The sequence below is a fragment of the Cricetulus griseus genome, chromosome 3 (assembly GCF_003668045.3).
Source record: "Cricetulus griseus strain 17A/GY chromosome 3, alternate assembly CriGri-PICRH-1.0, whole genome shotgun sequence".
Classification (NCBI taxonomy): Eukaryota; Metazoa; Chordata; class Mammalia; order Rodentia; family Cricetidae; genus Cricetulus; species Cricetulus griseus.
In genome coordinates, this window is record NC_048596.1 from 201,359,867 (window position 1) to 201,386,364 (window position 26,498).

The following is a 26,498-nucleotide window of genomic DNA, read 5'->3' on the forward strand; positions in this document are numbered from 1 at the left end:
TCTCATTTTAAAATGGCTTTATTAAAGGCTAATAGTACAAAATAGGACCAAGTTATAATCTGTCAGTAAGAATTTACCATTTTGAAAACATGTATCAAAGGAGAGGGTGGTGTGAAGAACAGAAGGCCACTTCTGGCCCTAGCATGAGGGACACACCTGGCCAGGAGGCCGCTCCCCTGTTCCTAATGGGAGCACATCCAAGCCTTGAGGGCCTGGGATTTAGGGACAGCCCAAACAGGCACAGTCTTGGTTCCTGAGAGCTTTTGTCAAATACAGCCACCAAGAGCAAGACACAGAGCCCTGGAGCTGCCTCCCAGTTGCTGAGCCTGGGTGTGTGGTGGAGTCCAAAATCATACACAGGCTTCAGCCAAAGAATGTACTGTAAGAGAAATGATGAATGTACTTCATCAGGATGCCGGAGGAAGAGAAGGTGGTAAACACCTGGCCAATCTCCTGGGCACTGCCACAGAGTCCTTGGGGGAGACCAAGAAGCCAGCTTGGTGTGGACCCTGCCCAGGTGCAAGGACCCAGGTCAGGTGAGTCCTTTAGGATCCCTCCTAGACTCCCTGTGATTTCCCACCTGCTCTTGGGAGGCCTCCTTGAGAAACAACACCGTGCCTACACTCAGCCCCTCTCCATGTTTTCACTGGAGAAACTAGAAGGGAATTAGGAGAAAGTGGGAAGAAGTGAAAATGTCTGCACGGAGAGCAGACTAATCACCCTGGTCAAGTGGCCAGGGCGAGCCTTCTCCTTCCTGCTATGTCAATAGCAGGAACCTTAGACCTACAGGGAAGGAAAACATGCACAGGCTTCAAATCAACCCTCCGCACGGGGGTAGGAGGGTGGGCACATGGCAGCCGTGCTGGACTCCCCTGAAGAGTGAGTGCCAGTCTGGGCTGTGCCAATGGTGGCTTGCCTGTGCCAATGGTGGCTTGCAAGTTATTTTCTTCCTTGTGTGCCAGAAGCTTTTCTATCCTTCTCCTATCAACTGCTCTACAACATTATGGAAAGATGACTGGTCAAATGTTGCTAGAGGAAGGCAAATCCAAACCCAAGGGACCAAGGGACAAAGGGAGGTTTAGGACATAAGCTAATTGGCAGGTATCACATCAATATTGGCTAAGTACAGCTTTGGCATGTTTTCCTAGGGGAGAGAAGGGTGGGATAGTTGCTGTGTGCTTTACCTTGGTAAACACGGCCAAAGAGACTATTCCAGAAGTTATTTCAGAAAGTCCTACGACACAGGCATTAAGAAGGTTACACCTTTCAGTACTGAAACCAGGCGCTCAGAGGAGGGGGCTCATGGAGATTAAGGCTTCAGGTGAAGAGAACGGAGCAACGGTGAAGGGTAGACCATGCCACCCAGAGCTCACAGATCTGCTTGGCACCTCCTGCAGATGCATGTGGTCCAGAGGCCATGGCAGGCCAGCCATGAGGACAAAGAACAGTGTATCTGGGTGAGGTGCATGCTCCTCACCCAGCCTTGCTGCTGTGAACTCTCAGGGCTGCAAGGGGGAAGTTTCTGGAACCCTCAGGAAGGCCTCTTGCACTTGAAGGTGGTCAAGTCTCGGGGAGAGGCCTTCATGACACAGCTTGATCAGACTGGGGCAAAGAATGGCCAAGCCTGCCCGTCTCACACTGGACGGTTCTAACACAGTGAATCAGAAGAGCCCTGTTCTCCAGCACCTCTGTCACCACCCTGACTCCCATAGTGGCCAGGACTGGGACACTAGCAGGACAGTTATAATAACTTCCAGAAGAAAACTCCTACAAAACCAAGGAAGCTGCTGCAGCTACATATAAAACAGTGAGAATCGGATAGAAAACCTGTCAACAGGCAACTGCTTCTAAACAATCAAAGCTCCGAGTAAGTCACCGGGATGGCTTAGAGGCACCTGCCACCTGCCAGCAGTCTGTTTCCTAGAAGGAGGGGAGGAGAAGAACACCAAATGTGGCTTCAGCGAAGGAAGGGTACCAGGAGAGCCCATTTGTAAGGATGAATCTTCCACAGTGACAGCCAGCAGCCCACATCCATCCAGGGAGCCCCCAACATGAAAAGGACTGGAGAGGGTGCAAAGAGAAGAGGGCATCACCTTTGTGACATTTTGTGACTTGGTCCGAGAACCTTCTTGGAAGGATAAGTGGGATGGAGCTGGGAACAGAAGTTTTATTTACTGGATTCTTAGTCTTTAAAAATCCCAAGTGTAAAACTTGTTATCAAATCCTTGAAAATAGTGTATTTATCTATTTGGTTTTACCAAAAAAAAGAAAGAAAAAAAAAAAAGAAAAAGAAAAAGAAAAAAAAAGAAACCCTGGCAATATTTCCTAGTTCCCAAAAGACTAAGAAAAGAGCAGAGAAAACAGGAAAATACATAGGCGGAGCTGCCTTCTCCTCTGAACACCACTTGGGCCACACTGGGGGCTCTTGGCTGTCTTTCCAGGTATCACTGTTTACCAGTTGTCCAGAAAATCAAAGCCCGTCTTCAAGAGGGTGTTACTTGAGCTGATCTGCAGAGGGACAAAGGACACAAAATAAGACATGGGCCTCCATTCCAGCCACATTCAACCTATATACAGCACCTCATTTACAACGACCCAGATGATAGCAGCTGCTTCTGCCTCAGGGGCCCCTGACCTCAATTTACCTCAGTGCCAAGGACCAGAAAGCTGCACAAAATCCAGTGCAAGCAACACCCTGTCACATCCAACACCAGCATGCACAGAGCAGAGAACGACCTGCTTCTCTACTGGCACCCTCCTGCTTCTGACAGCATTATAATGTGAACAGACACATCATTCAATCCATCCCCACCCCTGCTCGTGTGTGTGTGTGTGCGTGTGTGTGTGTGTGTGTGTGTGTGTGTGTGTGTGTGTGTGTGTGTGTGTGTACGTGCACACGAGGAGGCCAAAAGATACGTTTGGGTGTTAGACACTTTTTACAGACAGGGTCTACCCTTGGCCTGGAACTCACCAAGTAGGCTAGGCTGTCTGACCAACAAGCCCAAGGATACATCTGTCTCCAACTTCCCCGTGTTGGGATTACAAGCATTGCACCATGCCCAGGTATTTTTTAACATGGGCTCTGGAAATTGAACTCAGTAGAGGGGAAGAAGACCATGGGGACATTGATGGCTGTCCCATCCTATAAGCCCTCCTTGGATATCCGTGAAAGAATGTGCCCTCCACTTCTGATGTAGAGTTGGTGCCATCACCACCCACCTGTGAAAACACAGGCTCTGAGAACAGAGCATCGTCTTCTTCATCCTGCTGGGCAGCGGGAGGCGATGACTTCTCTGGGGACTCAATGGGGGTGGCCTTGGGCAGCAAGCTGGCAGGGGCTTGCACAGGCTGGGGCACCTCTTGCTCTGTGCTTACACTGGAGAGGGTTTGTTGTTCTTGGGGTATAGCCTTGACCTCCTTGTCTTTTGTGATGGGCTCCTGGCGGTAGCAAGCGGCCATGACTTTTTCTCCCTTCTCCATGGACTTGATCTGGCTGGGTGTCAGCGACTGGAACTCGGCCTCAGGCCCCTCCCGAGAGCGCTCAGCATTGATCTTCCAAAAGGATGCTTCTTCCTCTTTCCTTGAAGGTCCCAGGGCATCCAGGCTAGAAGATCTGCTGCTTTGGGCAGGCTTGGCAGCCTGTGTGCCCTGAGGAGCCTTGGCCAGGGGCCTGGGATCACTAGTCATGGTGGCTGTGCCAGGCTCCTGGATGGATAAGGAGGAGATGCTGAACTCCATCTGACTCTGTGGGGAAACAAAAGAAAAGAAAAATGAGAGCAAGCCTTAGAACCCCCTGGGACAGACAGCCGGCTCACATACACTCTTCCTCAGACATGTGAAGACACTGTAACAATATAAGGTTATAGTCATCTTTTGGTCCCAAGTAACTATTTTCATAGCAGTCCTCACTACAGGCCTGAAACACATTAGGAGCTATGAGGCCAAGCCTTGTCATAATGTACCCTGAACAGCTCTAAGACCAGAATCAGAAATGGTCAAGGATCCCTGTTGGCTGTGAGAGCACATGGCTGGGTTCTGACTTTTCCTGAGGGGTGTTGCAGGCAGGTGAGGATGTGTGGGCCCCTCAGGCATCAGAGTCCTCAGAGGGAAGGGAAGGCACACAAGCACAGTCCATACCCCATGCCATTGTGTACAGACTAACCACTTTCCTGACCCACACCCAGTCAACCGTGGTGACCTCTAATACCACCACTGAGCAGATCTGACAGAAATCACTGCCAGAAATTCTGAGCCTTCTGTCAAAGGGGAGCCAACTGCAGGCCATGTCATCCCCATCCTGCAGAATTCATCAGTCTCCATCTTAAAACCAATCCTGAAAACTTCATTTCCCCATCACTTCCACTGCTTTCTTGTAAAACTAAAATAACAAATGATACTATAGAAAGCTGAGGCCGGGCGGTGGTGGTGCACGCCTTTAATCCCAGGACTTGGGAGGCAGAGGCAGGTGGATCCCAGCCTGGTCTACAAAGCCACAGAGAAACCCTGTCTCAAAAAAAAAAAAAAAAAAAAAAAAAAAAAAAAAAAAAAAAAAAGCTGGGAAAGTAAAGAAAATTCAGAAAAATCATAACACCTACCCCCACAACTATATTTTTTTGTACCACATTTTCATGTTAACTGTGGTCTTATCAGGTCTGTAATATAGGATGTCACTTCTTCAATGTGTTATGAGCATCATTCAGCTCTTTCTTGGTCTTCACAATGTGTGTGTGTGTGCACGCACGCACACGTGTGCACACGTACACATGTATGCATGGTATAGGCGCATGTATAGAGTGTATAGAGGCCAGAAGACAACTTCAAGCATGGTCCCGGGGTGCCAGTATTGTACAGTAAATTCCTCTGAGATAAAACGAATTTCATCTTGGAAGGAATCTCCTTGAGTCTCACAAAGTAAACAACTCAATAGCTTTAGGAAGTCCCTGAATCTGATCAAATTCACGAGGCTCCTCCCTCTCAAGCATATATAAGCAGTGAGGACTACTGAGAGCTGCTATCAAAACAGCCGAGTGGCTCCGACCAAATAAGCTCCAAGGAAGAAATGTTCTCCAATCTGTTGAGTTGCCTGCAGGCTATGCTTTAAGTGTGCTTCAGGTTTCCAGCTTTGGTGAGCTGTCACCTATGTTGGGATGGGCTTTCGGTAATGCAGCTGTCTTTGAGTCATTTCTACACCTGCAAGTGACTACCCCCCCCCATACTCCTGTAAATCACCCCCAGTAAAACACACTGGTTCACCAAGTTGGACTTGGGTGTTTGGTCTGCTGGTGGTATCCTGTCTAGGGTGAGCAGACATTTGTTCACATCTCCTCAAGAATAATATTATACAATGGCCGTCCACTTTGTTCTTTGATGCAGGCTCCCTCTCACTGGTCAGAAACTCACTTAGAGGCTAACCAGGCTGGCCTGTAAGGATCAGTCTGTTTTACATCTTCAGTGCTAGGAAAACAAGTACCTGTCACCATGTCAGAATTTCTTATCTATGTTATAGGGAATCCCGCTCAGGTTCTCATAATTGCAAGGAGATCAATTTACTGACAGCCACCCTCCCAGGCTATGGCCACTGTGGATGTGAACACTTCCCTCAGTAGCTGTCCCACAACCTACTTCACATTCTTCTTGGAACCTGCTGACCCTCACTCCTGCAATCTGGCTCACTGGGACTATTTTTGTGCATACAGCTGCCCAGTTCAGAGTTAATTTCTTCAGATTTGCAGAAACAAAATATCAAAAGTCAAAGGTTTAAACTCTCCATGTGTGGTTTCAGATGCACACTGTTGTGCTGCTCTACAGAGATGCTCTGTGTCTTAAGTCCCAGCTGTGGAACAGAGTCATTTCTAGCCAACTAACTGAGTTGATCATTTCAACCTGTGTTGATTCAGAAAACACTGGGGCATACATGGCATCACCTGATAAATGAGCTAGTCTGTTTTCTTTCCTTTCTTTTTTCTTTGGACTCCTGATCCTCCTGCCTCTACCTCCTGAGTGCTGAGATTACAGGCATGTGCCACCTCACTCATTTCTAGGTCCAGCATTCTGAATACTACTTATTTACAAATTCCCCAGTAGGACACCAAGACACTTGGGACAGATAGACAGACAGACATGAGGGTTCCCTTAAGTCAGCAAACTGTTAAAAACAGCTTGGATGTGCCCAAGCCTCAGAAATAGGGTTGACTCTGATCTAGAAATTGCAGAGTAAGACACACAAAATCAGTTTGCCACACCCAGGTTTTTTTTGTGGGGGTATCCCCCTACTCTGGCAGGGTCTTTGCTTAGAAGACTATGGATTGCAAAGCCAGGCACCCTGGCATGTGGGTGGTCAGATACTGAGGAGGGAAGCCAAGCTTGAAATCCAAGGTTGTGTCATTGCTGGAGTGACAGCTGCTCCCATCAACTCAGGGTTAACCAGGTGCTCTGCTGTGTCCCAGTGGGAGGTGACATCAACTTAAAAGGGGCATGCTGCCAGGAGCAGCTACCTACCTGCTTTGGGAACTTTGAAGGCAAACACAAGAAAATATGGTGGCTTACCCCTTTTATCCCAGCACTCCGGAGGCAGAGGCAAATGGATCTCTGGGAATTTGAAGCCAGCCTGTTCTAATGAGTGAGTTCCAGGACAGCCAGAGCTACATAATAGAGCGACCCTGTCTCAAAAAACAAAAAACAAAAGAAAAGAAAAGATAAAAAGGAGACAGGGTATAACAGTTCTTGATTAAACTCCTAACACTCAGGAGGCTGAGACAAGAGGATTGCTGTTAGTTTGAGGCCAATCTGGGCTATATACAAATTACCAGAGGCTGGTCCTACAGACCTAAAGTTACAGGATCTCCATGACACAGGGAAAACAACAGGATATCCAAGGGGAGCCCCAGTGAGGGCCCAATATTGAATTAATGATGTAGCAAAACCTAGAGACCTCAAATCAGACCAACAATGCATTGCAATGAACATTTGCAAGTAATAATATATGGTCTAAAGGACTGTGTGACTCGCTGTGTCATACTACAGCTTGTACAACAAGAGTTTTCCTTTAAAATTTATCTTGTTTTATCTTGGGGGGGGGCGAGTTTCAAGGGCAGAGGGCAGATGGGAAGGGATGGGGAGATGAGTGGGATAGAGTTGCATGATGTGAAATCCACAAAGTATCAATACAAAGCTAATTTGAAAAAGAAAAGAAATTATCGGGCCAACAAGCCACAGCAACACCTTGTACCAAGAAAAAAAAAAAAGAAAAAGAAAGGGGGTGAGGGAGGAGAGGAGGAGGAAGGGGAGCACGAGGGAAGGGAGGGGGGCAGCAGCTCCTAACCTATCTGCCCCCCTTTCCCTCTGTTTTCTTGATCCTAACTTTGCACATAAAGTGTGACTGGTTTCCTTTCACAAATCAACCTCCTCGTTGATGAAGGACCTCTCACTGCCCCAAAAGAAGAGAAGGTACTGTGAATCAAGATATCCAAACACTATCTGGTGGCTGGGCGGGGAGGAGAAGAACTTGTTCCATGTCCCAGTCTATGTTGGCTCAGCTGAAGAACCAAACAATGGGCTCAACAAGGCCACGTAAAACTATAGTAACACCATCCCTCATGGGTCAGTGACCTCCTCCTGTGTGTTTCCCTCATGGCCTGCTGGGAATTGGCCTTCCTTACAGCTGGGTCTCATGACTGCTGATACAACCCAATAATTCCAGGCTCACAGGAGTTGAAGAGGACAGAGCTTTGGTAGTCCCAGGACCCCTACACTCTGTGAAAGCTTACGGAACAGGGTGGTGGCTGGACAAGAGAACCCATGGGGAGCATCACAGCTTCAGATCTGGGAGCCAGAGAAGCACCCAAGTTCAGCTCTCCTATTTCAGGACCAGTTAGCCATTGGTCCCACCTAGAGAAAACAGGTACCAAACCCCCAGGGACCAGAGCAAGGCAAATGAGAGCCCAATACCTTGTTGGGAAGCCATCAGGGACACTGTAGCCACCTGTACCTCGATCCCAGAGACAGAAGTTAGCTGACTTCACACCGCACACTTGGGAAGAACAGTCCAGAAGATTTGCTTGACAGAGCATGTGCTATGTGCCTGGCATGGAGCCTTTCCCCAAAGTCACACGAAGGAGAAGACTCACTGTCCCTTTTTCATTACAGAGGAGCCAGCATGGTAGCTCACCTGACTTTTCCAGAGACTGCATTGGTTTTAGAGGCCAGACCTGACCACCTCCACCGGGGGCTCACACAGGCCAAGGAGGGAAACAGGAAGACTGTGCATGCCAGGGACAAGTCTTTCCAAACGGCCTATCTTTTGCAGGCATGGGAAGGAGGTCATGCCAGCCTTCTTCCAGTGTCCAGGCTGCTGAGCCAGTCCTGCAGAAGGATGCTGCATAGAAGGTAACAGGAAGAGACAGTTGCCACTCGGTCATGGTCGTGGCATGGGCCGAGGGCAGAAAGGGTCAGGGCTCAACTTAGTGTCTTCCGTGAACCTGGAGACATGGAAACAGAAGAGCAAGGCAAGAATCTCCTCAACTCATGGCAGCATCCCACTTGCCCTTCATTCCCAGGGCTCCTGACTCCTCTACAACCTGGTCAGTCAGCAGAGTGGGAATCAGTCAGCCCATGTGGGGAACAGGGCTCAGCTGGCCACATCCATTCTAAAAACAGCAAGACCACAACAGAGCCCAGTGTCTATTTTTATGTCCCACTCACTGGAGAGGAATGTGTGATATTCAGCAAAGGGGGGAGTACATGCCACTAAAAAGGACTGTTTGGCTTGGCAGCTGCTGGCAAAGCTAAACTATTGAAACAAAGGCTATGCACACATGGTGAGAATGAGCTAAACTATTGAGACAAAGCTAGGCACACAGAGTCAGAAAAAGCTAACCTACTGAGACAAAGGCTAGGTAGCCGCAGTCAGAAAGAGCTCAGCACAGTTCTCATAGTAGTTGGGACAGTCAGAAATGGGATTTATACAGCAGCTGGAGGATGGGGGGGGGGGATCTTCAAGAGAAGGTGGGTGGTGGAATCTAGTAACCTTCAGGGAGACCTGTAGGAGCCTGGGGTTCAGGGGCAGCGTTGAGGCCACTGAACTGAAGGAACTGAACAATATTCCACACTCAGGGCAAACATGGAGAGGTCTTGGGCAGAGGACTACAAAGCTGAGCTCTAGTGGTGAGAGGGAAAGGATGGAGGAGAGAAGACAGCCATCAAGCAGGGAAAGCAGGCTTCCTAAGGAAGAGGCATGGGCCCTAGCAGTACAGGAGTTACGTTGTGATGGGGCTGGGTACATCCTATGGGGCCATGCCCCTCAAAAACCGACTAACATTGAGGAGGTACATGCAAGGCCATGGCTTAGAAGAGGAGGCCCCTCCGTCCTCCACTGGCAGTGACTTTCTGAACCACAGCCACCAGGCATTCTGCTTTCTAGCCGGATGGTTATGTGACCTATGGCAGGAAAAGGAACAGGAGGGAGGAACTTAGATGTGCTCATGGGTTGTGGGGAAGGACCTGGTCCAGAGGATGGAGGAAGAAGATGTGCTACGGCGTATATATGGGTGAGTGTGTGCTCACAGGGGCACTTTTTCCTTCTGAGGAAGGCCTGGAAGGCTCCCTACTCTGAACAGCCCACCCAGGTCTGGACATCAATGATCTGACTCTCCTTGGTCTCCTTAGGACCTGGAACAGGCAGCTGAACATTAGTAAAGACAGACAGACAGAAGCCAGACAGCTTGGGGGGAAAGGGACCTCGGGGACAGGTCCCAAGGGTCTAGCCTCCCCATACACTCTCCAATTTGTCTGCAGCCCAGGCAGCCTGGGAATGCAAGGAATCTTCTCCATTCCTTCCTCCCTCCTGGTCTGGGGCCTTCTGGGTACTGGGTTTTTCCTCTGGAAACATAGGAGCCTGAAAAAGGAATGCAACAGTCCCGAGGGCATCCTCCCGGCAGCAGTCCCCCCGCCCCCCAGCCTGCCTGCCAAGCTGATAGATGAGTGGAAGAGATTACAGTGGTGACCATATCCCTGCGGGGATAGAGCAGTGGAGGGGGTGCCGGGAGTTACTATCAGAAGTAGAGGGATGTGTCTTGCATGATGGAAAATTTGGATATGTTCATTAGCTTGATCCAATTATCATACCATATGCAAACAGCAAAAATTTTGTGCTCCATAAACACGCGCAGCTGTGTAATAAAATGACAGTATGAGAGACAGACAGTGATGGATGCGCAGCCATGTGAGGGTACTAAGTGCCACAGAGCTGCACACTCAAAAGTGGCTAATGGGGTGCTAAAGAGATGGCTCAGCAGTCAAGGGTGTGCACTGTTCTTCCAGAAATACTATCCTCAGCACCCATGTCTGACAGCTCACAACCACTTGTAACTTAGCTCCACAAGGTCCAACACCTTCTTCGGGCCTCTCTGAATAGCTGCACACATATGGCATACACACATATACATGTACACATACATTTTTAAAAATGTTTTCTTGTGGGCTGGAGAGACAGTTGCTCAGTGGTTAAGAGCATGGCAGCTGTTCCAGAGGTCCTGAGTTCAATTCCCAGCAACCACATGGTGGCTCATAGCAGTCTATAAGTTGTACATGCAGATAGAGCACTGTATACATAAATAAGTCTTTAAAAAAACAAACTGTTTTCTTAAGTGGTTAACTGGGACTGGAGAGATATCTCATCAATAAAGAATTTGCCTTGTGAACACAGAGACCTAAGGTTGATCTCTAGAACCCATGATGAAAAAAAGAAAAAAAAATGTAGCTGAAGAGATGACTCCAAGGTTAAGTAAGAGTGCACACTGCTCTTCCAGAGGACCCAAGTTTGGTCCCCAGCACCCACACTGGGCAGCTCATAACTGCCTGTAACTCCAATTCCAGGGGATCTAAAAGGCTTTTTTGGCCTCTGTAGGTACTTGCACTCACACCCACATATATTATACACACTAAAAGACACACACACACACACACACACACACACACACACACACACACACACACACACAACTAAAAATAAACTTGAAAAGAAACAAAAGTGAGTAGAGTGGTGTATTCTTGTTACCCCAGTGCAGGGGAAGGAGAGACAGGTGGATCCCTGAGGTTCTCTGGATGCCCTGAATCTGCAAGTTCCAGGCCACCAAGAGACCTTGTCTCAAGAAACAAGGTAAATGGCACCTAAAGAACCATACTTGAGTTTGGCCTCTGGCTTCCATATGCATGAGCACATATATGTACACACACTTGAGAGTACACACACACACACACACACACACACACACACACACACACACACAGTAGTAAATGTGCTGGAAGTGCTCAGTATGTACGTGTGAATCCCCAGGTTCAATACCCAACACCCCTCCTCAAAAGTTAAGCTAATAAAATTTACATTATGTAAATTTTATCATAATTAATAAAAACTATAGGCTCAGGATATTGCCCAGTGGTAAGCTCACTTAGTATTTGACCCTAGGTCCAAATTCCAGTACTACAAAAACAAATAAATATGCCAGGAGTGGTGGCCTACCCCTATCTGTAAGCCCAGTACTAAGGAAGCTGCAGCAGGTAGGTTGCTAGCATTGCCAGGATCACCAGGAGCTGGAGGCCAGCCTAAGCTACATAGTGAATTCAAGGCTAGCCTGAGCTATATAGAAACTATGTCTCAAAAAAAAAAAAAAAAAAAAAGGTCTGAGGCTGGTGAGATAGCTCAGAGGGTAGAGTTACTTATAGCCAAGCCTGATACTGAGTTCAATACTCAGAACTTATAAGGTAGGAGGAGAGAACCAAGTCCCCCAAACTGTCACCCAACCTCCACATACATGCCATGATGTACATGTACACACACATAATAAACAAACAAATAAATGTGAAAAATCAAAAATCAATGGATGATAGAGTTAAAGTAGCAAGAAATGCCTCAATTAATATTGGAGAGAGGACCATTCTCAGGGCCAAACCTCGAATTAAACACAGTGCAAACAGTGTACCTATTCCTCTTGCCCCACACCTGCATTCCAGACGACTAGACACTGGCCAGGCCAGGAACAAGGCAAGTTCACTGCTAAGCAGTTTCTATTCTACCAAAGGGCCTTACGAGCACCTACACTCCCTCAAGGGTCACTGTTACACTGTGCTGAAAACACCCAGGCTGGCACACAGTGGCTGGTACCACCCAGGTATATGACTGAGGCTCTCCTGGGGTTTGGATGACAGGGATCAATCCTGGCAGGACCACCAAGAACAGCCCTGCTTTGACTCACATGTTGACTCAGCATTACATGTTGAATAGCGCTGCTTCAGCCACTGGCCCTGGGAAAGCGTTTGGATCAGTGACAACTGATAAAGCGAGCTCAGTATCCACAAGAGCATGGGGTTTGATCTCCAACATGCTCCTGGAGACTAAGGCTGCCTCCTGTGTGTGGCTCTCAATCAAGGTGCCTGGTCCCCTTTAAATCCCTAAGAGGATTGCAGCCCATTTCATAGAAGCAGAGGCAAGAGTCCTCCAAGGTTGTGGCTGAGGAGCAACTCTATACTGACTGAGGAGTGGAAGGGGCAGCAGTTTACATCTCCACATACCGTATATGCCCTGCTTTGCCTCCAGAAACTTCAGCACTAAATTAGAGTGAATGAGAACATGAGGGCAGAGACAACATCCTGGCAGCCCAGGTCTGGTTGCTGTCAGCCACTGCACAATCTAGAGGACTTCCAGCTCCCAGCTGACAGCCTCCATCCCTAACCCTCCATGAAAACCTGGGTTCCCCACTAATCTACAGCAGAAATTTCCAAAGCCCTTCAGGGCCTGGGCATGTTAACACCCTCCTGTGATACCAGCACTGAAGAAGCAAAGGCGGAGGGACATTAGTTTGAGGCTAGCCGAGGCTACATGATGAATCTCAGTCTCAAAGACCTATGTGATGCAGAAGTTGGCTTCTTTAGAATTATTTAGGATCTGTAAGGCATGGAGGGCGGGAGGAATCCATATTTGCTATGTGAATGTGTTCATGGGAATGGATGCCTGTGTCCTCTAATTAACTTTCCTGTCAAACATGAGAACAACCTCAATCGTTAAGGTATCAGTGTCAAGACTGGTCACTTTCCTTAGGTCAGCTGTGTACTAGACACAGTCCATGGCATGAGGTGGTGGAGCTGTCCCTGCCCTCCAAGGACATGGCGCATCTGAAGACACGCTCTAGAGGAGAGGCCTCTCAAGGTCCCTTGGGACTTCATCAATGTTCCCCAACCTTGAACCTCCCTCTCCACAGGTCCCCTGGGTGCCAGGGTTAGCTGGGACAAGAGCTATCATCAGAAGCAGTGGGGAACAGTGAAAAATTAAGAAGCAAGGCTTCTAAACTATCTGTGCCTGAAAGCCCATTCCACACACAGCTGTCTCCTCTGCAGAAACACCACCACGTGGAAAGTTGTAGAGTTTGAAATTCGTGGCCTTTTACCTCTCCTCAGCTATAGGGCACTTGCTTCTTTGTGGTCTTGCTGCGTACTAAGGTCCTTCTCCTAGACAATAGGGGAGATGGGACATGGCCTGAAGTCTGCCTTGATGCTCTGGCAGTGACAACCAGGACATGAATGACTGGAAGACGAGGGTCCATTTCCATGTGTTCATGTGTGTCTGTGTATGTGTGCATGCACACAAACCAACCAAAGTCATCTAACCAGGAACTCTAGGCTGTCCCAAGGGGCATCCACTTGGGACAAATACTGATGGGTAGGCTAAAGTATAAAGAAGAAGTGCCTGACAGGGCAACCCTCACCCAGGCTGGAACTCACCAGGGAACTTATGGGACACTGTGGGACCCATACACAGATTCAGTGACCTAAGCCCCACCACACACTTTGTCCTATCAGCATGGGCTGTCAATTGTAGCCCAGCATTAAGGACCACATAGAGCCCTTTGTACGCATCAGCTGTTGAAAGAAAATGTACAGGTACTCATATATTTTCAAAAGGGACAAATACATCTAAATTTCATTCAACTTACCCTTGTTTCCCAGGAGAAAGGAGCCGAGTGCTCATCTTGCCAAGTTATGTCCTGAAATAAAAATTCAAGAATAAGTCTGAGGCCCAAACTTTGACAACCCTGTGCAGATATCCATCCAGAGCCACGAGGGACCCCCACACAGGACAACTCGAGCTCCATTAAAAACCCAGATGTCTCAGTTCCAGGCTGGCACCCTAACCCTAACTCTAACCCTAACCCTAAACCTAAACCTAACCCTAACCCTAACCAGCCCAGGCTTCTGGTCCTCTCCTGCCACACAGGCATCTTTAGCGAGACCTCAGCGGACTCACCCTTCAAGAAATGGGATGGGGCTACTGTCCTCAGCAAAAACAGGGTCAAGTCTCAGCCCAACCAGGCCAAACTATGATCTGGCGTGAAGACTCAGCCGTCTAAACCTGTTTCCTTGCTTCTGTGAAGGGCTCACATGCCCTGCAGGCTTTCTGTGAGGCTGTATTCTGGCAACTTGTGCAAAGAACACAGCCAGTCACAACTTGTACCTCCCTCCTCCCAGCCACGTGAAAGGCACTGGTAGCAGAATCAATGGACAAAGCATCAGGGCAATGCAATGTCTAATAACAATGCTAATGTTGCTCCTGACTCAGCACACACAGTGCAGCAGAAGACCTCCTCAGAGCACTCCCTGGACTCAGACCCTAGCTTGAAGAAAGGGTTTGGGCCTCCTTTCCACCTCCACAGAGTACCTGTCTGATCCTGGCTACTCTAAAACATGGGATAAATTTTCATCATTTTTTTTTTTAAGACAGTCTCATGTATCACAATCTGGCTTCAAATTCATTATGTGTCTAGGGATGACCTTGAACTCCTGATCTTCCTGTTTTTACTTTCCAAGTGCTGAGATTACAGGCATATACCACCATGCCTGGTTTATGCAGTGCAGAGGACTAAACTTAAGGCTGTATGCATGCTAGGCAAGCACTATACCAACAGAGCTATGTCTGAAACCCCTGATAAAATATGTAAACTGAGTGACATTAATTCTGTGTTCATCTCCCACTGTCCCCAAACAACAACTAGGTGATTTGTATCACTCCATGGAGTACCCAATAAATTATGTCCCCTGTCACCTAGTAGCCAGGTGGAAAGGAGACCCAAACCCTTTCTTCAAGCTAGGGTCTGAGTCCAGGGAGTGGCTCCAACCTCCACAGAGAGAGCTGTTGTGCCTATAGCTTCTTCAGATGCTGACACAGCCCTGCCCCAGACCAGCCTCACAAATGGCAGGAACTCCTGGAGAATGTTTGCAAGCACAGCAGCCATCCATTCTGTTAGCCAGCTTTCCGCTGGTACACCCCTGCTGAGCTGAGGAGGGCTGATACCCAGTTAAGAACTATAATAACAAAGGCATGGTGGCTCTGGGCAGTTGATAGCCTTTCCTTAGAATGAGGGAATGAGGAAACTTCACAAGGCACAATAACATAATAAGCCTTTCCAGCCCTATCCCCAGAGCTGGAGATGCCCAGGTTCCATAATTGAGATCAGGACCACTGCACAAGCTAGGTCCTTACATACTGCAGCTCCCACACCTCACACATTCCTACTCCCAAAGCATCCCAATGTGGGGAGTGGGGCTCTGGGTCTTCTGGGATGGAGGTACCAAGAATAAAGCTGCCATTTATAGACAGAAAGCCCTTTGCACTGGGGGATACGTAGTTGGTGGCTGTACAATAAGGGCTAACCTGCTGTGGCTCCTGGGGCTGGGGGCTGGGCACAGCAGGAGGGGCTTCAAACTCATGCTTGTGCAGAGGGTTCAAGGACGGCACACTAACACCAGAGAAAGCCTGTTCACATGGATACATGTTATACCAAGACCACATCACAGAGAATAAACCCCCAGACCTGGATAGGTTGCAGCAGTAAAGTGGGGCCAGGCATTAAGAGAGCCAAAAGGTACTTCAGCTGTGCAGCTAATACAGTCCACCATAAATAGCCATTGATCCTGCACAGTGGTAATGTGCATTTGGCAACATCTGTTGGGGATCTTGGCTCCAGAACTCACTTGCACTGCTTTTTGAAAAATATGTACTTGTGTATGTGTCTGTGTATGGATATGCATGGGTACTGGGAACCAAACTCAGGTCGTCTGCAAGAGCAGCAAATGCTCTAAACCACTGAGCCACCTCTCCAGCCCACTTGGGCTATTTTGCACTACACAGTCGACAGGCAAAACTTCTAAAAATGAAAACAGTGTCACTGGTTCCACTTAGGAATTTCAGCTAAATTCTAGTTACTTCCAAAGTCTAAATTCTGCCCCTCCAAAAATGGCCATGGCTATCTGGAGGAATGTGAGTCAATGCCTGGGAGCGACAACCGCAGCTGGGGCCTGTCCTCATCTCTGCAGGCCACTGGGGGAGGAGACATCGAGTTAAATGACCCAAAAGTCCAGGCTCTTGGGACACTATGCACTCCTCTCAGAGGTGGTAAAGCAGACAGGACAGCCTTCTGTGGGAAGGGAAGCGGGTTGGCGGAACAGATACTCTTATTCTAGATGTGACTTGAGTGAGAGGTGAAGGGCGTTATCTGGCTAATGCATTTTTTCCACTGAGGCCACCAGCCCAGAGGAAGGATCTGGACTGAGGAAGGATCACAGGGTGGGTAGGAGCTGGATCCACTCAGGTGTCAACTGGCCTGACTCTAATGCATTCTCTAAGGTCAGTCCCTTTGACTCTTCAAAGGTAAGTCAGAGGCTCCTGGCTGTAGGAGGAGGCAACTGGGAGCAGGACTCCAGGAAGCAAAAGTCAGATCCCTGTGCTTGGTGGGTCAGAGCCCCCAGGGTTACTGCCCACACTTCCTGGAATTCCATGGGGGGATGGGTCACAGGCAGGGAGAGGTCACTGAGATTTCCCCTCAATTTAGAGTCAACAGTCTCTTGCTTGTTTCAGCAAGAAGCTTAATCAAGAGGCAGATTCCTTGGATTTCTGCAATTCTGAGCTCATAAAGAATAATAATGCACTTAGCAAAAATAAATCTGCCAAGCAAAAATGCGACGGGAGCTCTGTCGTCAGCTGGTAGTGGCTGTGCCTCCAGCCATAGACTGTGCTGGCATCAGAGCAGGCTTTCAGGCTGCCTGTACAAATGGCAGCAGAATCTCAAAGTGGTAGTTCCTGCTCCCGTACACTCTTACAAACTAACACTCACACAAAGACACTCTCATACAAACACATCCTCACACATAGATACACTCCAACACATAGACACAGTCCCAGACACACTGCCGTGAGTAGATACACTTCCACATGGACTCACTCGCACACATCCATGCTCTTTCACAGACACACTCCCACATAGACACACACATAGACATACACAGATACTAAGGTACTTGCACATAGATACACCTGCATGCAGACACATACATACACACAGACATATGTAAACACTCACAAGCACAGACACACAGACATATACATACACAAACACGCACAGACACATTTATGCATACACACACACACACACACACACACACACACACACACACACACACAGTGTTTCCCCGTTTTCTTCTGCTTCCACAGTAACCAGGAGGCAACCAAAATACAGGCAGGTGCAGGCCTGTAATGCGACCACGCACTCTCACTCTGGGACTGCTGGAAAGCCCTCCTCCTGCCTCCCAAGCACCCAGATTTGAAACAGTGGAAGCACAACACACTCATGTCCCCAGACCTCAGGACAACACAGGTGGCCTTTACTCTGGCCAGCCATTACCCTCAGAGTCAAAATCCCATTTGAAAGAGATACAGACACGGGAAATTCGGCTGGGCTACTGTAGAGCACAGAGTAAGAGTGCCTACTGCACATCACCAAGTCAGAATAGCCAAAGCAGAATGGAAAACCACTAGAGAGACAACTATGAGGACACAGAAGCCTGGAAAACCACAGAAAACCATGAAAGGCTGCAATCAGAAGCAGGTACACACTACATAGGAGGGCCTGCTGGTTCGCAAGGGCTTCAGACAGAGGCACTAAAACTAGTTATACCACTACCATCTCAGGTGCATTTGCTGTCTGTAAAATGTTGATCCAACTCAGTGTCTCCAAAGGAAAGCAGTATTACTATGTGTGTAACACAGATACACATATTCTTCACATTATGCTAAGTGAAATAAGCCAGACACAAGAATAAATATTGTTTTTATGGTCCCATCTACATGCAATACTAGAGAATGAAAAAATCATAGTGACGAAACAGAGGCTGCCAGGAGCTGGAGGTGAGGTGGGGAGAACAGGCAGTTATTATTAACCTGTACTGTTTTCTTGCTTAAAGGATATAACGTTTCATTTCAAAACAACACAAATAGCTGGGCAGGACAGTGGATGACTTAGTGTGACAATCTGAATTCAAGCCCCAGACTGTGTGAAGGTGGAGAGAACCAACTCCACAAAGCTCCCTATGAACACCACATAAACACTGGCTCACATACATACGTCATGTATATACACAATAAGAAATAATAATTTAAAAACAAACAAAGCATGGCTGAGGACAGACTTAGTGACACATGCCTTTAATCCCAGCACTCAGGAAGCAGAGGCAGGCGGATCTCAGAGTTTGAGGCCAGCATGATTCACATAACGGGTTCTAAGTGAGCCCAACTACAAAGTGCAACCCTGCCTCAAAAAACAAACGTGGCTGGGCATGCCAGAGCACACCTGCCATCCCAATGTTCAGGAAGCTAAGGCAGGAGGATGGTGAGTCCCAGATTAGCCTGGGTCCCATAACAAGACTCTGTGTATGCCAAGAATAAATAACTAAATACTCTGGAATGGTTGCAACACTTTAAATGTGTGGAATGACATTGTACACTCAGAAAGGGTTGAAATGGGGGTGGGGGCCAAGCTCATTTGGTAGAGTGTTTCCCTGGGATGTACAAAAGTTTTGGGGCTGGACGGTGGTGGCGCACGCCTTTAATCCCAGTACTCGGGAGGCAGAGGCAGGCGGATCTCTGTGAGTTCAGGCCAGCCTGGTCTACAAGAGCTAGTTCCAGGACAGATTCCAAAGCCACGGAGAAACCCTGTCTCGAAAAACCAAAAAAGAAAAAAAAAAAAAGTTTTGGGTTTGATTTTAAGCATAAACAGGGTATGATGGTACACACATGGGAAGGGGAAGCAGGAGGATCAGGAGCTCAAGGTCATCCTCAGCTACATAGAGTTGGAGGATATGATACACAGAGCCTGTCACTTTAAAAAATAATGTCATTAACAGAAACTTGGCATGGCTCACATTTGTAATCCCAGCACTCAGGAAGTACAGGCAAGAGGATCAGAAGTGCAAAGTCAACTTCAGCTACAAAGTGAGTTCAAGGATTGCCTGGGAATTGTGAGGCACTGTCGTTTTTAGTTTTTGAGACAGGGTCTCTCTCTATAGTCCTGGCTATGCTAGAACACATTCTGTAGACCAGGCTGGTGTTAAACTCACAGAGATCTACCTGCCTTTGCCTCCTGAGTGCTGGGATTAAAGGCAAGAGACTCAGTCTTAAAAAAAGAAAAAGGACTGGTTATGATGGCAAGTTTTGTGTTATGTATATTGAACAGCAAGCAATAAAGAGCTCTTGGAAAGACAAGGAGGAACTAGTTAGAAGATGCTAATTACTAACTGAGAGCTGCCAACCTGGCAGACTGCAGTCTGTGATTCCAACTCTCCGGGGGGAAAAGATTAGAGATTGTGTGACCAGGTTTGTAAAGGTTACCTGTGTGCAACGACCCTCTACAAACTCTGCCCAGTCTCCTATGGACAGACCTCCAAGGCAATTGCAGGGCAAATGAGTGGCCTCCTAGCCCTGCAAAGGTCTTTGTTCTTGGTGGCATTTTGAAGATTACACAGTAACCATGCAAAGCATGTTTAATCACAATGTTTCAGAACTACAGTCCCTACTGCTTGCCAACTGTACACACCCTGACCACAAAGCAGACACCTCTGCAAGGACTGCCTGGTTTCCAAAAGTGGGAACCCCACCTATGAAGTCCCAGAAATAGGGCCAGTTTCCTTGGTGACTCAGAAGCAGTGTCTGCAGTTACAAGGTGACTTGGGAACCACAAATGGTCACTATGCCTCTAAGGCCCAGGATCAGGAGCATTCCTAGGGGACAAGCAATGGCATTGTGGCTCAGGCCAAGAAACACTGTCAGCCACAGAAAGCAAGATCTAACAGTAGAAAGAAACAGAAAGTCCCCTTTGTTGACAGCGGACACCCTTGGGTTGATGCTGGGTGGCCCAGACACTCAAGAGTACTCAAAGACACCAAAGCCCGTCTCATGCTTCAACTGTAGGTATACTAAGGACAGCTCACAACTCCTTTCAGGTCCAGCAATTAAGAACACCTGCTCCTCTTCCAGAGGCCCTGAGTTCGATCATAGCATCACGTAATGGCCCACAAATTCCAGGGAGTCCAACACCCTTTCCAGGACTCTGTGGGCAGGAGGCACACACATAGCACACAGACACACATGCAAGCAAAACATCCATACACATATAAATAAAATAAAACCTTTTAAAAAAAGCATTTAAAACAAACAAACAAACAGGAATGAGGGCCAGTGAGATGGCTCAGTGAGTAAAGGTACTTGCCAAACTAGCCTGACCAACCTGAGTTCATTCCCCAGAACCCATACAGAAGCAGAAGGAAAGCAATGACTCTGAAGGTGCCCTCTGACTTCCATGTACTGTGGAATGTACACCCATGTACACATACCATTCTCCCGTGTATGAGCACACTTGCTTGCACACACACACACACACACACACACACACACACACACACACACACTATAATACATTAAAAAATAAAACAAAAACAGGAGCCCGGTAGTGGTAGTATACGCCTTTAATCCCAGCACTCGGGAGGCAGAGGCGGGTGGATCTCTGTGAGTTGGAGGCCAGCCTGGTCTACAGAGTGAGTTCCAGGACAGCCAGGGCTACACAGTGAAACCCTGTCCCAAAAAACAAACAAACAAAAAACCCAACTGCCTGCTTGTGGTACCTGTGCATACACTTATAGAAGTGGCAATAGTCTCTTAGACTAGCAGTATATTTATCTCTGCTGAATCAAGGATCCAGTAGAGTTCAGAGCTGCAGTTCCAAAGACAGAAAGCTCTGGTAACTTAGCTTGTGACACATTCCATTAGGGACACAAGTTCAGAATCATGGGCTCGGGCAAGGCTAGGGCCATGGGCAAGGCTAGGGCCATCTTTCATAGTGATGAGATAGGGAATAAACTAGGAGAAGGGAGGTCAAGGGGTTAGCAGGAATGTAGCCATCACTCTCTTGTTACTTATTTACTTTTGAGAAATGGCTACATTCTTCCAGCACCATGGAAACTTCTTCCTTGGGGTGTGATTCCTGTCAATCAAAAGATGACTCCAAGACTGCCCATGCGCTACTTGCCCTCCCTGAATGCCACATACTGATCCTTTCGTCTCTGCAAAACCAGTTTCCATCTTGCCACTGGGTCACCTCCCATGGAAGCCAGCAATGGAGGCGCCCAGGAAGGAAGCCTAGTTTGCTGGCTCAGCTCCAGGCACCAGGCCAAGTGCTATCAGGCTGGGGAACCATCAACCTGCAAGGGTAGCAGGAGGGACAGGCCCAGAGCCTCCCCTCATAGCCTGCTGCATCTAGACAATTCTCAGAGCTAGCCTGGCAGCCCAGCCCAGGGCCCAAGCAGAGGGGCACAAGAGGCCAATTTACCTTGTCCTCATTTCTAAAATACGCATGGATATGCCAGACAGGAGGGAATGGATTCACACATTCCACCTTCCTTAAAAACCAACTTCAAAATACTGAGAAATCAACTCTCAAGTCACCATCCTCATCTACCAAAAGGCTGAGCGCTAGGAACATAACTCAGTCAAGTGCATGTTTGCTACACAAGCAGGAGGACCTAGTTTACTCCGCAGGACTCAGGTAAAAAGCAGGGCATGGGAGACAGAGACAGAATCCCTGGGGCTCACTGGCCAGCTGGCCTAGCTGAATAGGTGAACCATCAGGTAGTCAGAGATTCTGTCTCAAAAAACAAGGTAGATAGCTTCAGAGAAACACCCTAGATATATATGGCATGCCCAGTGTCGCACACGCATGCGTGCGTGCACACACAAAGATAAATAAAAAGTAAAAAATGGTTAAAAAAAAAAAAAAGCTGAGTTTTAAGTAAGAGAGAAAGAATAGCTGTTCATGTCCCAGATCCAGAAGCCAAGCATCGGGCCAAATTCACACCCAACAAAAAGGAGAATTCCAGAAGGATCTAGGAGGGGTCTTGAGCAGAGAGAGACAGGTAAGAGCACTAGGAAAGCCTGAGGCCTACAGGAGGGGTGTCTGGGAGGCAGCTGTTGACTAAGAGGCAGGCAAGGTTCAGAGCTATCTGGCTCCAGGGTCTTAAAAAGCCAGTCTCTAGAATCCAGGCCAAGGGGCTGTGGAGCTGGCTGACTGACAGCATCATTCCTGCTCAGGCCCACCTACTTCATAGAGAGCTGGTAGAGGCAAGCAGATGCCACAGAAGCAAGATTCACTGCCACAGGGGCACCTAGCACCTCTGCAAGGGTCTGTCTGGAACTAAGACAATGGCAGCACTTGAAACCCCAGAACTCACCAATGTGCTCAGATCCTGCTGGGTGTGGCAAGGTGTTGGGGTTGGGGACAGGAAGCAGATGCAACCAATTCCTGAAAATTCAGAGTTCTGGGTTTGTTGGATTGTTTCCCATGATAGCTGTAGCGTATACAGGTGATCCCTTCTCAATCAAAAACCTTTTATCTCTCAAAGAAAGGCTTTTCCAGAACTTAACCGCTGAAAGAACAAACCTTCCAGAGAAGGAAGGGAGCTGCCAGCCTGATGAAAGCATCTAGAAAAGCATGCCTTAATGTTCTCGAGAAAACTCACAAGGCTCAGGGAACATCCTCAGGGGCCTGTTCGAACCATTGATCCCACATTATGCTTCACCCTGCCAGAGCAGCACCCTGCTGCTGACATGGCGGGACTTGACCTGGGCCTGGGAGCTCCAAGTCCTCTTCTTTGCTGCTGCAGAATAGCAGTGAAGGAATTAAGGCAACAGTGGAGTCAAGGTAGGAGGTTGGCAGCCTTATACAAAATTAAGTTCCCTGCGCATCTCCACTGAGATCAGTTCACGAGACAGGGATTTTGTTTTTGTTTTTGTTTTTTGAGACAGGGTTTCTCTGTGGCTTTGGAGACTGTCCTGGAACTAGCTCTTGTAGACCAGGCTGGTCTCGAACTCACAGAGATCCGCTTGCCTCTGCCTCCCAAGTGTTGGGACTAAAGGCGTGTGCCACCACCTCCCGCTTGAGGCAGGGATTTTAATGGAGCTGGTGAAGGCTACTGAGGGGAGAAGGGAGTTTAAGCATCCATATCCAGGATGCCTCTAGTTTCTGTGACAGCCTAGAAAAATACTTATTCATTTGATTCCCGAAATAGCTAAAATATTGACAGTCGATTCTTTGCTTCAACACTAAAAGCAGAGGCCAGGATCTCTACAGGGGACCAGGTTAAATCAGGAAAACAAGAAGGGATCTAAGTTCTGCCCAGACCATCCAGCTTTACGGAGATCAGGGTAAACACATGTACACACACATAGGTGTCATGTGGCTGCACCCGTCCTATGCACACAGGCAAAGGAGCCCCTACTGCATCTACAGTCACCAAGACCGATGGTCACTAGTCTGTAAATAGGGCCCCATTTGTTCCCGAGAGACATAAAAATGAATAGATGATACTAAAAATAATGAGTGTAGATGACAGTAAAAAAAAAATGACTAGACAGTGTTACTATGAGGACCACAGAATTTTATTGGCAATGGAGGACACGATTCAAGGAAACAGGCAGCATCCTTTGGGGTAGTAGAAAGGGCTATAGAGCCCTGTTTTGTTTTTTTGTTTTGGGGGGCTCAAAATTGGGGTCACCTATTTGTCAAATCACCTAGCTGGGAGTTACCCTACATATACATTGGATCTCTGTCTTTCAGCTCTGTGGCCAGACACTAGCTTCCTACATGAATGATCTCCTGGTGCAAGGATGAGACCATTGACCGACTTCAATTTGGTGCCAACCTCTCATTCAGTCTAGTGGAATTTATGGTCCCTTGTGCTGTTAAACCTCACACTACTGCAGGCAAAAAGAAACATTCACCCTGGCTGATGTCCTACAGACCCCACCTAAGTAAGTCTCCAGGCTGCTTATCCCTCTGCCACCTGGGCTGATGCCACTCAGAGACTTGAGGTATGTATATTCTGCCCATTTTGCACTGCTGAGATTCAGGCTGGGTGCTACTGAAGGGTATGTCGATAACTAGCTCAGCACAGTGTCATTTGGTGCAAAGGTTGGGGAATGAGTGTAGGTCAGAGGTCAACATTAGGTGCTGTCCCTCAAGATGCTGTCAACCTTGTTTTTGGGGACAGGATCTCTCAGTTGTCTGGAACATGACAAACAGGCTAGGTTGGTTGGCCAATGATCCCCAGGGATCTGCCTATATCTGCTTCTCAGCACAGGAATCACAAGTATGTGCCACTGCTCCATGGCTGCTAGAGATCCTCATGACAGTTCTTTACTGATGGAATCATCTCCCCAGCCCCTTTTTGCTTTAAACCACACCAGTCCACAAATGTAGAAATAGGGCAGTCTGGCACCAGATGAGAAACTAGAGTAAAAAGAAAAGTAGTCACATCTCTCCTTGTCAGTGACGCTGGCTCCAATGTGGCTTGGCCTCCTGATATACTCAGGGACAGTGACAGCCAATCTCTGGCATTTGTTAAGTACTGACGGGGCTGCTTCCTCTTAGATTTATTTACCTGAGACACTGCCAAAGAGGAACTGCTTGCCTGCACATCACCCAGATCCGAACACAAACTCTGTCCACTTGTCTTTAAGGAGATGCATATTTTCACAATGAAATGTTTCAGCTCCAGGAATATATTTTAAGACTTATATTTTCATCTCCCACCACACCCTTGTTTTTCCTGGCAAGGCACTCAGAGTTTCAAGCGGGATGGAGAGCAGAAGGCAGTCAAGTGGCTTTGTAACCACAAGCGCTCTGTAGTAACAAATATCGATGAATACCTGGCCTGAGAAATCTGACTAAAATCTCATTCTTAACTGGTATTCCTTCCACTCAGCATAACTCCCCCCCTGGGGGGGGGCACGCCTAGCCCCTCCTCTCTGCCTCCTAGAAAACTGACTCCACCCAAAAGACTTTCACAACTCTTGACTGCTACTGATTTTGTCCTTCAAAGCAAAGTTGAGTCTCTGAGGTCCAAGTACATACTCTCGTGGCACAAAGGGCTTCAGAGAAACCATCTCCAAGTAAGTAAAACACCAGGTTTCTGAGCAGCGCAGACTCCGGAGCCTTTGTGCCTCAGAGCAGGGTCAGGCTGGAGCAATTTCAGTAGTTTCTCTCTTCCCCCAGTGTCTAGAGTCCAGGCTCGCTGGAGTTATCTCAACTTCTCCGGTGTTTGGATGGGAACCCGGACTCACATGTCACACCCAAACACAACCCCCATTGTGGTCTCCTGGGAACCTATCGCAGTGCAGCAATGCCTGGCAGTCCCACCTCCCCCACTGAGGTCCTCATAACATAACATTCGCCGGTTCCTGAGTGCCTGGTGTTAAGGACCGGTAGATATTATTCCTGTTTCACACCCGGAAAGCTGAGGCTCTAAGTCGTAAACTCATCGAGGGCCAGTCTAAGGGGCCAGAGCCTTATTAAAACCCAGGTTCGCGTAATTTCCTCTCTACTGTTTCCACTTTGTCTTTAAAGGTCCCTTCTCCCAGAGGTTTCTGAACTCCCCCTCGCCGCCCACTCCGCCCAGAGTGCCAGTCCTGCCGCACCCACCTCGTCGCCGAAGCGCACCAGCTTCTGGCCCGTGGGCCCGCGCAGGCCAGGAAAGCGCGCCGGGTCCCCCGCGTCGGTGGCCCGCTGGGCGCGCGGCCCCACCAGGCAGCGGTCGATGATTTCGTCCTGCTGCGCGGGCGGCAGCCGCGCCCACTCGGGCCCGTACTTCTCCCTGATTTTCTCCTTGTCCTGCATGATTTTCCTAGCCATGGGGCTCAGCGACGAGAAGTAGGTGAAGCGCTTCCGCTCCCGGTCGTCCAGCGGCCGGTTCCCGCTCATGACGGCCGAGCGCGAGGCCGCGATCGCCGCCGCCATCGACGCCATGCCCGGCCCGCGCGTCCCGGCCCGAGCGCCGCCTCCCGGGCGGCCAGCGCCCCGCCCCGGAGCTCCGCCTTCGTCTCCGCCCTGAGCTCCGTCCCCTTTCCACCCCACCCCCACCTCTATCTGAGCACCGCCCCCAGACCTTCCAGGGACGTCCTTCCTCCGGGTCACCTATGCCCCACCGGGTACGGGTCGGGACCACGAATCGTCCCTGAGCCCTATCAGCACCTGAAGTTCCGCCTCCACTCTGAGTTCCATCCCCACCTGGAGTCCCGCCCCCATCCTGAGCTCCACCTCCGAGCTCCTCCCCTCACTGCCCTTCAGTTTCCC

General features: G+C 48.6%; 1 protein-coding gene across 1 annotated transcript; it reads right to left on the minus strand.

Moving 5' to 3' along the window:
* Window positions 1-26,203, minus strand: CUNH1orf198 (chromosome unknown C1orf198 homolog). The gene is made up of 4 exons (XM_027404840.2): window positions 25,848-26,203; window positions 13,986-14,036; window positions 3,220-3,744; window positions 1-2,508 (listed from the first exon to the last, which is right to left on the minus strand). The coding sequence occupies exons 1-4, from the start codon at window positions 26,169-26,171 to the stop codon at window positions 2,452-2,454; spliced, it is 957 nt and encodes a 318-aa protein (XP_027260641.1). The 5' UTR covers window positions 26,172-26,203; the 3' UTR covers window positions 1-2,451.
* Window positions 26,204-26,498: the final 295 nt, after the last annotated feature.